General features: G+C 44.2%; 1 protein-coding gene across 1 annotated transcript; it reads right to left on the bottom strand.

Annotated features, from left to right (window-relative positions):
• Nucleotides 1-4737: 4737 nt before the first annotated feature.
• Nucleotides 4738-5739, bottom strand: LOC137433400 (olfactory receptor 52E8-like). Its single transcript, XM_068125733.2, has one exon. The coding sequence runs from the start codon at nt 5737-5739 to the stop codon at nt 4738-4740; it is 1002 nt and encodes a 333-aa protein (XP_067981834.2).
• Nucleotides 5740-10655: the final 4916 nt, after the last annotated feature.

Below are 10655 nucleotides of genomic sequence, written 5' to 3'. Positions count from 1 at the left end.
GACTGGTTCAAGCAGGCTATCGTGCCAGGCATCCCCTGAGAAAGCCACGCCTGACCAGACAACACCGCCAGCGCCGATTGCAGTGGGCCAGAGAGCACCGTCAATGGCAGCCAGGACACTGGAATCAAGTGATCTTCAGTGACGAGTCTAGATTTCTGGTCTATCGTCAAGATGGCCACGTCCGAGTGCGCAGCCAAGTGCATGAAGCCTACAACAAAGATCGTATAGTGCCAAGAGTCCAAGCTGGAGGTGGTGGGGTGATCGTTTGGGCTGCTTTTCATGCAGGGGGAAAAACTGACCTGGTTGTTCTGAATGGAAACCTGAACCAGTTCAAGTACAGGGCCATTCTGGAAGAAACATTGCTTCCATTTGCTCGTGCAGCCTTTCGAGGAAACTTTGTCTTCCAAGATGACAATGCACGGCCTCATCGTGCTCGCATGATCCAACACTTTCTTGCTGACCGTGGTGTAGAGCATATGGAGTGGCCTGCCATGTCCCCGGATATGAATCCGATAGAGAACTTGTGGGCAGAATTAATGCGTCAAATCGACCACTTGGACCAGCAGTCGACCTCTGTGCGTGAATTGCAGCAGGCTATTGTCACTGCATGGCAAGCGATTCCTGTCCAAACCTTGGCAAATCTCGTGAACAGCATGCCTCAACGTGTACGTGCTCTCCTGAATGCTCGTGGGGGTTACACGAAGTACTGAACTGTAATTTTACTGTCCGTAATCCCAGTCGTAATTTAACTTTTGTTTTTGTTAAAAAAAAAATTGGCTAATGTGCAAAATAAAGAGATACTTCTGGAAAACGTACAGAAGTTTAACACAGTACTGTCCATGAATTGAGTTCGATATCAGTTTACATCACTTTCAAGGATCAATTTATTTGTTTCGAAATGTCAAATGTGGTTTTTGTTTCTTTTAAAGGTCACATTAACAAAATCTAGAATAATTTCAACATAATTCCAATGAACTTTTGGTTCCAAGACATCGTGAAAAGTAAGTTCACCCCCACAAAAAAAATATTCCATATTAAATGCCAAGTCTGTAGATTGTTTATTTATAATCTTGTTCATCTATCTATAATTCCAGTAATCTCTGTGTGTTTGTTTGTACGTTTGTACGTTTGTTTGTTTGTCTGTGACCGCTGTTTCTCGACAACCACGGGTCCGATATACTTTAAACTTGCCAGGTATATTGCTGGGGACCCGAGGATGTGCCTTTTCAAGGTTTGAAATTAATCGGACAAGTACTTACCGAGCTATGGCGATTTAGCCGTTCGCCGTTCGCTTTGGCGTTGCGAATGGACCAAACCATTGCATGTAAATAGAGGGGGGGGGGGGGTTCTGTGGTCGTTGCGAATGGACCAAACCATTCATGTAAATAGAGGGGGGGGGGGGGGTTCTGTGGTCGTTACTGCCACGTGGTTTCAAAGTTTTTTTTTGTTGTTGTTTGCACGCATGTTTTTTTGCACCCACATACGGGCACGCCCTAGGATGTTTACACACACACACCCCTACACAAATTTTTTTTTTTTTTTTTTTTGGCAAGGAACGGGCACCCACGTACGGGCACGTCCTAGCTTATATATAGTACGGGCATGCCCTAGTTTATATAATTGTGTTACTGCACCCCAAGTGGTGCCTGTAATAGCGGACATGGATTTGTCCCCCCATTGGGGGAAGACCCTCTTGTGAGCAGGTAGTTGGTGCTCCCATGGTTGGCAGTGAGTGCCCCGGAAGCAGAGATGAAAAGAGAGTGGTAATAGGTTTTGATTCTGTGCATGTAGAGCTTAAATAGTTCCAAGATTATTTTTTCACTATTACTTTTTTCAGTGTGAGGAATGTATTATTATATTTTAATTGTAATGTGACTTTTCAGCTTTATGTTGCTATTGTTATGCCAGTAATGTGTGCTTGCAAGTTGTAAAAGTCAGAAATAACCCAAAAAAATACCTTCTCTTCTTGAAGATTTTTCAAGACCATGAATGACGAATGCTGGCAGACTGGTTTTCCAACTTTACATCCTGCAGATGTATGGTGCACATACTGAGGCATTGTTTTAGATGCAAAATTCCAGGAGGGTGACATTTTTATATGCAAAAAAACCAGGATTGTGACATTTTTTTTAGCTGGGTCGAGAGCACATATAAATCGGTCACACATTTGAAATCTAAAAGTAGCGTACCATTTCCATTCACATTGCAATGAGTTATCTTTCTGTTCAGTGTTCAAATTAACTGGAAGAGAATCTGCGAAAATATCACTGAAAGTTGTAACTTTGTCACAATATACAGTATTTCATGATTATCAAGCCGAATAAAACATTTTTGGAAATAAGTATTTTGTTCGCACGTACGCATCCTGTGTCCAGGTTAAATATATTTTGTCGTGGAACAACGACCCAAAAGGATTGTCATAAACATAAATTGATATAAACATACAGTCGTGGCCAAAAATATTGGCACTCTTGCACTTTTTTCAAATAATGAACCATTTCTTCCAGAAAATTGTTTAAATTTAAAAAATATTTTGGTATCCACATATATACTTTTTTGGTTTGCAGTGGAACAAAACAAAAAAGCGAAAAATGACTAAAGCTTAACTTATTCCACACAGAAATCCTAAAATGGCCCAGACAATATTATTGGCACCCTTTAGAAGTTAGAAATAATTATATTTCAAGCAGGTGATTCTCATTTACCGTTTACTGTGGAATTGAACTCACCTGTGGTGAGTTGCAGGTGCCTGCAATATAAAAATCACTCATTCAACCAGTTTGAATAGAGAGAAGGAGTCATTCTGCTGTTTTGTGTCACAATTGTCTGAGGAGGTCAGACACAAGACTTTCGCCAAGCATGGACAATCTCAAGGCTACAAGTCCATCTCCAGAGACCTTGATGTTCCTGTGTCCACCGTACGCAATGTTATCAGGAAGTTTAAGGCCCATGGCACTGTAGACAAGCTCCCTGGATGTGGCTGCAAGAGAAAACTTGATCGAAGATTGCAGAGAAGGATTGTTCGAATGGCGGAGAAAGCACCTCGATCAACTGCTAAACAGATTCAAGCTGACCTTCAGACATGTTACGACGGTTTCAACTCGCACCATCCTTCGCCAACTCGATGAAAGAGGGTTCTATGGTAGGAGACCCAGGAGGACCCCACTGCTGAGAAAGCCTGACTGGAGTTTGCCAAAACACACGCGAACAAGCCAAACTCCTTCTGGGAGAATGTCCCGTTTACAGATGAGACCAAATTAGAGCTTTTTGGTAAAGTACATCATCTCTATGTTTACAGAAAACAAAATGAAGCCTTCAAAGAAAAGAACACCTTCCCTACAGTCAAACATGGAGGGGGTTCAGTGATGTTTTGGGGTTGATGTGCTGCCTCTGGCACTGGGTGCCTTAAATGTGTGCATGACATCATGAAATCAGGAGATTACCAAGGCATTTTGGAGCGCAATGTTCGACCCAGTGTCAGAAAGCTGGGTCTCTGTCGACGGTCATGGGTCTTGCAGCAGGACAATGACCCCAAACACAGTTCAAAAAGCACCCAGGAATGGTTCAAGACAAAACGCTGGACTGTTCTGAAGTGACCAGCAATGAGTCCAGATCTAAATCCCATTGAACACTGTGGGGAGATGTGAAAACAGCATTTGGGAGAAGGCACCCTTGAAATCTGGGAGAACTGGAGCAGTTTGCACAAGAAGAATGGGTCAAACTGCCAGTAGAGAGGTGCAGGAAGCTCATTCATGGTTATAGGAAGCACTTCACTGCAGTTATTTTGTCCAAGGTCTGTGCTACCAAATATTAAGTCGAGGTTGTCAATAATTCTGTCAATGGCATTTTTTTTATTTTCTGATTTAAAAGGATATATTAAGTTCTGAATAAAAAAGAAAGGTTCTGTAACATTAACAGTGAAATAAAGAATTGTGGAGACAGAATACTTTTGTCAATTTCGACTTTCTTTTCCAGAAAATCGTGAGTTATTTGAAAAAAGTGCAAGGGTGCCAATATTTTTGGCCATGTCTGTATATAATATGGATTAAAAAAGTAATTTATAATCCCACTTCATTTTCTTCAAAGTATTACGCATCTCGCAATAAAAACCTTTTGTACAAAATGAGCAAGAAGAAAGGTAAAAATAAAAATTCTAAATGTAACCAACTGTACGAAAAAGCTTCATCTCATAATTTATTTATGATTTGTATTTATGAGAAGGTGGATGTCATAAGGAATCAAGCAGAACCCGATCCACCAAAAACATCATATCTGCACTACAAGAGGTGTGTGTGTGTGTGTGTGTGTATGTGTGTGTGTCGCGGTTTTTCTCAGAAATGGCTGAACGTAATTGCTTTATAGTGCCTCAGCCCTTGTAGTTATGTGAAATGTAATATCAGATGATGTCTGATCCCATTCCTTAGTGGGTTCCTGAAGTGTTTTTGGCACCCCAAAAAATTAGAAGAAAAAAAACTGATTTATTTCTTCAAATTATTAACAGGATTGGAACATCACCGGGCAATGCCGGGTACTCCTGCTGGTACAGCTTCGTCAGACATTATTAATTCAATGGAACATAAATTATTTTGCTCTTCCAAGGTTTTAAAATATACCTTTCAAAGATTTTCACAAGGATCATGTAAAAAATAAAAGGTATTAAGTCATCAAGGTTTGTGTTTTGTAAGCAATGAGCATGTAAAACAAAAAATTCAATTGACACAATTTTGTTTATTCTCATCAGTTGATTGTGATTGTTGATAACGATGCCAGGGGTGGATTTTTATTCCAAAAGATTCGAACATTTATGAACCGCTTGAGGCTGCGGCGGATCTCTGCGGTTCGCACTCCATAGATAATTGGATTGGCGAGAGGCTGAACCAGATAGAACAAGGAATCACTCACGTGTTGTAAATATTGTGGGAAATAGTTTGTGGACGACATTCGCAAGGAAATCAAAGCAAAAATAGTGGAGAAAATAAAGAGTGAAAGTACCAAGCAGTGAGTGACACATGTGTGCAGGGCTTTCCGGTTCCCCTTTGAAGATGGTCCAGAATGTAGGCATACAAACAAGATGCGGGTGTACGTGACAACGACCACGACGATGAGAGTGACAGTGGTGACAGAAGCACCTGCAATCCCATATAAACTGTTAATGGTGACATCTTCACATGAAAGTTTAGCCACAGCCATGTGAACACAACCTACCTTGTGAATCTCTGGATATTTGCAAAATGTTCGTCCAATCAATAACACAACATAAACACCGGCGAGAAGAGATGACCAGCAAACGGTGAGAAACATCGCTTTGTGAGCTCTGCTGTTGGTGAGCAGGACATTGTAGCGAAGAGGGTGGCAGACTGCCAGGTAGCGGTCTATGGCCATTATGCTCAATATGTAACGTTGCATCGTCCCAGTGATTGAAACAAAGAAGACTTGAATAAAACATACAGGTTTTGTAATCATGTTATTTCCACTGATGCTGTACATCAGACGAGGTAATATCGTTGTACAACTGCCAATGTCCATCAACAATAAATGAGCAAGGAAGATGTAGACAGGTTTGTGCAGGTGCTTTTCACGGAGAATGAGTAAGATGAGAACGAGGTTCATCGTGATCGTGATGAGGTAGATGAAGAAAAAAGCACCAACAGCCCATGGTCTCAAACTCTTTGGCTCATCGAAGATCGAAGTGAGGAGGAACACATCAGGTGGCAGTGAATGATTCCCTTCAAACATCATGGTCTCCTTCAATCCTGGACTGACTGATGAAGGGAACAGTTATACCAATTTACAAAATAATGAGAGAAATGTTCCAGGTTACATTTTAAGTTTTACAGTATTGACAAAATGTTTTAAATTTCATTTACAGATTTCAACTTTGCATTTAGGATTTGAATACAGCAAAGTTTTTCTGCACATTCAAACGATTATTCTTATTTCCATCAAATTAAAATAAAGATCTCAAAAGCAAATATTGACTCGAAGAGATGACATTCTGCTTACCTCAAATGATGTTCTATAATATCTCGCTGCTTACAATTTGAACATTTATATAGATAGTGGAAGAGAGAAACCAATACAATACTTGCATTAAATGCCACCAGAGAGCAACATAGCAACGATAGTTATACCCACAGGTACCTTTCAAATTGTTAACCATCAGGGTAATTAATAATGTCCGAAGGTGCACTGAATGAAGTGAACCTTCCATCTTGATTCTACTCTGAACGATTCCTAAACATATTTAGTGTCAATGTCATTGAAATTTTAGGTTGGATTACATAATTATTTTTGCTCACATGTATTTCTTCATTATACTTAAAGTTCATTATCACAAACCCAAAGGTTATTTCATGAATCGTTGTCCAACCGGGAAGCAAACTTTGCGTTTTATCTGAGATTAATCTCAAGCGATACATGAACACACTGGCATGACATTGTCCACATAAAAAACAATTGAAAACTGACTCTTTTTCGCCCCTCCTTGCTCACTTTACTTACAATTCATATATCTTGTCGAAGAAAATTCATGAAAGCTCCTTTGTCGACAAACTAGTCTTAATTACGAGATGGTTCTCTAACTAGATGCTGCGAGAAATGTCTCATGAACACTATGGTTCAATATTTGGAAGTAACCAGATATTTTCCGAATTCTCATTATCTATCCACACGATTTGTGTCTGTGTTACCATTTGAAATGAGGAAGGGATGGAAGGGGGGCATCCACTAGAGACAGACTTGACAAGGGGCCAACAGGTTTTAGAGGATGGAGACAAGTTTGAAAGCTCATTCCTGAGTATGGACAGATGTTGTTTTCTGGCTCTCTTGAAAGTAGACACATACTTGTTGTGACCTTTGTGGAATGATCTGAGGTTGCCTTCGGTTGGATTTTCCTTCCAGGAGGAGAGTGGAAGTTGATTCAAAACACTGCCTCACCAAAGGTTTCAGAGCACCAAGAGCGGAAGGATGGATATGATAATTTTGAAGACGAGATGGGATGAAACTGTGCACAAGAGAGCAGGTTTCTGTGGAAGAATTCCCAGACTGAATTTATATCAGGGGCGGTAAACATTGGAGATCAGGCCTGAAGTGTGATGGCTGCTTGCAGTCATTGTTAGATTGCTTGAGTGAACTTCCAGACTCGCCAGTGCTGAGGCTGTTCCCTGAGAATAGTGAGAGACCTTCACAAGCACATTATGAGATGAGCCAATTGGCGCAGAGACCGAGCAAAATATTGTTACGGATTCGGTACTTCCGTGGTTGTGGTTTTCATCCACTTGAAACCTTTCTGGTTAGGTATTGTTATGTCTGGGGGTAGAGCAAAATCTAGAGCTAGGTAGATCTGTATAGGTAGGTATTCGACTGTCGTGATAGGGACTCTACATGTAATAAGTTCTTTAAGTTTTGGCATTTGTCAGGATAAGATGTATAATTGTGGATCTACCAGGAGATTCGTGTGATAGTTAGATAGGGATTAAAATATAACGCCCCTGTGAGTCTCATCTGGTCATCAAACCCTTGTCCATTATGGCACTGCAAACCACATAAACACTTAGTTAGGTCCGTAGTGCAACATTAAATAATTCCTCCCCCCTGACATGACTTTGGAAGAGAATAGACGGGAAATCGGGCTGGAACACCGCCACAATCGGCCGCCACCATGTACACCTCCGCAAGGCCTACGAACCTCGCCTAGCACATGTTATAACACAAGGACCGCAGGGTCGGGGACGGGAGAGTTGGAGTGATGCCGTGGGCATGCCCCTGGGCGAGCCGGCGAGCCGGGGGAGGCTCGGATTGGCCGAGGAGTGCGCCAATGTGACGACATCGGCCAGGGATATTAGCGAGGGTCGGACGCCATTTTCGGCAGTCCCGGTGTGAGTTGAGATGAGAGCAGAGCCCTGACTTGAGTCAAGAGTTCGAAGACAGTACAGTTGAGTTGGCTGCCAGGCGAGTTGAGTGAGTTGAGTTGAGCAGTCCCGCAGTGCAGTTCAGTTCGGAAGAGTCTGGAGAGAGCGAACTCGGACTTGGCCATAGCGCGCAGTCGCACTTGCGCCATCTTCCCCTTTTTCACCATACCTCTTGGTTCTGGAGTTTGTGCTGGCGTTGGAGATCGACGATGCGTGGTGCTTTTGGTGCGTGGTGCTCGGCCTTGTGGGACTTGGAGTGAGGGACCTCATGGTGTGCAATCGGGCTGGAAGGAGCGGTGTTGGACGGCAGCCACAAAGACGACGAAAGACCAGATAAGCCCGCATCTGCGTACATTTTGAACGACGTGACGTGTTCTTTTCGTAATTCATCTCCCTCGTTTTGTGTTTGATATCAGTCGTGTGGGGACATCCCAATTTAGGATATTAGATTTACCGGCGCATGCTTTTTCCTGTCTTGCTTTTATTTAATAAATCCTTTTATTATTTTCTGTATATATCTGAATGCAGTTTCCTGGGTGTTTGATTTTCATAGCTAAGACTGCGGGGTTCTCGTCGTTTCCCTCCATCCTGCGCGCTTTGATTGGAATCCGCTATTGAGTTTTCGCCTCGGGAGTTTACAGCCTCGTAATCGGCATCCGCAACTTTGATGTTAATCGCAGTTGCGTGACATTGTGTCAGAAGTGTAGGATTCGAACCCGTCGGACAAATTTTTTTGTCCGCGGCGAGACATCGACATGGTCGGGCGTACATTGTGCCCGACGTTCGAACGCAAAATTTTTATAGGCGAGGCGGAGAAATTTAATACTAATAGTCAATTGGGCATACGGAGTGCGATATCGTGTCTTCGTCAAATTGTGTTTTGGAATTAAAATATATACACGCGCAGGAAAAAATCTTCCGGAAGGCGGATGTCGGAGATTGACGAAATGGAGGTGCATATCGAGGCTTCCGTCAGCGTAGGGAGTGAGCCGGAAATAGAGGGAGTAGAGGTGAGCCTTGGAACCTCCCCCCGTCCCGAGCAGCAACTTATCCCCCTCCCCTACCGGGGAGTCGGGAGCAGTAGGAGTGGCCCCGACAACCGACCAGATGTTGGGTCAATTGCTTAGGAAAATGGAAGGAATGGAAAAGAACAGTGAGCGAGCCAGTCGGGAATTGAATGACAAAATTGATGGGCTGGAAAACAAAATGAGTAAAGATATGTGAGAAATGAAAAGTGGGTTGGAAAATAAAATGGAGGGAATGAGTAAGGATATGGGAGAAATGAAAAACAAAATGTAGTCCCAGGGGAATGAATGTAAGGAAGGAATGAAGGGAATGAGTGACAGTTTGAAGGAGCAAACGACTAAATAGAAGGAAGGACGAACAAATGGTGCCGCCGGGGCACAGGAGAAGCCAAAGGTGGCAGGGTTTGAATCTGAACGTGGGGAAGGCAAATTGGGAATTGCACCGGGAACGGCATGTGTAGAGGTGAATGGGGAATGCCTGCAGGGAATGGCAATTGTGGCATGTGTTCAGGTGAGCGTGGAGTGCCCACAGGTAGATGGGGAGACTGCAGTTGCAGAGGTGGATGGGGAATGTCCACAGTTGGATGGGGAATGTGAACAGGTAGATGGGGAATGCCGACAGGTAGACGTGGAATGTGCACATTGTAGTAGGGAATGTTTCCCACCTGGTGGCCTGGTTGTTTGTCGGGACCGGGTGGATGTCACAACACCACAACCAGGGGATGATTTTGGAAATGTGCAGCACCAGGGCGGTGGTGCGGAGCAAGAGGGGGTAGAGCAATTGGGGGTCCGTGTAATAGAGCCGGACCGGGTATTTATTGGGGATATTGATGAAAACCTGGCGGGGCCAGAAATGATGTCTGATGAGGATGATGTGATTCAGCGGCTGGGGACCTGGGATAGTCCCTTGGAGGTAGAGCTTGTTCAGGCCCAAAGGAGCCTGGGTAACGAGGTGAGTTGGTCCGAGGAGGTGGTTGGAATGACCGAGGGGACGCTCACCGAACATTACGATTTGGCAACGGAGGCTCCAAAATTGGACAACCAGTTGGGGGAGTGTGTTGGCTCCGGGCTGGATTCGGAGATTGGAGGATCGGGACTTAGAGCCTCTGGAGATTTGGTCCCCGTAGAGAATTTGGATCAACTGCAGGGAGGGGCAGAACAACCGGTGGTAGAGGTTGTTCCCTGCAGCTGCGGTTTGGCAGAGGGAATGAAAATTTTCAAAGGAAATTTAAAATAAAATTAAAATGGGAAATTGATTTAGAGCAGCCTTGGTTGGAGTTGATCCCCGGGCTGGGGGATTTGGACATGGAGAGTTCATGGGTGATGGCCTTGGGCAAAAGTTGCCCCTTTCAAAATTTGGTTATGCCAGCCAGCTGGGGGGCTGTGCTGGCGAGATTTGGACGTGGGGTCCAGCCATGGGTGGCATGGTACGACCTGGGTCCCACGGGGGGTCTGGTGGAGTGTGGCATCCCTTGTCCGTCGGGGCGCCGTCCGAGCTGGTGGCTCGGTCCGGCAGGGTCACCGGACCCTAGTGGGGGTTAAGACCTCCAGGGGGTCCGAGGTGGTCTCAAGCCTGGGATGGCATTTATTGAGGACCACTAGGGGGAGGTGTTGTGGGTCACGCTTTGGTGGTGGCACCGCGGATGGCCAGCTTGGGCCTGATGTAGTGACCACCCGGGCATGCGACCTGGCACCCTCTCCCTGAGACTTTGGGACAACC

This window comes from Myxine glutinosa, chromosome 10 (genome assembly GCF_964187855.1).
Source record: "Myxine glutinosa chromosome 10, kmMyxGlut1.1, whole genome shotgun sequence".
Classification (NCBI taxonomy): Eukaryota; Metazoa; Chordata; class Myxini; order Myxiniformes; family Myxinidae; genus Myxine; species Myxine glutinosa.
Note: the sequence above shows the minus strand (reverse complement) of the source record. Positions and strands in the feature narration are given on the sequence as shown.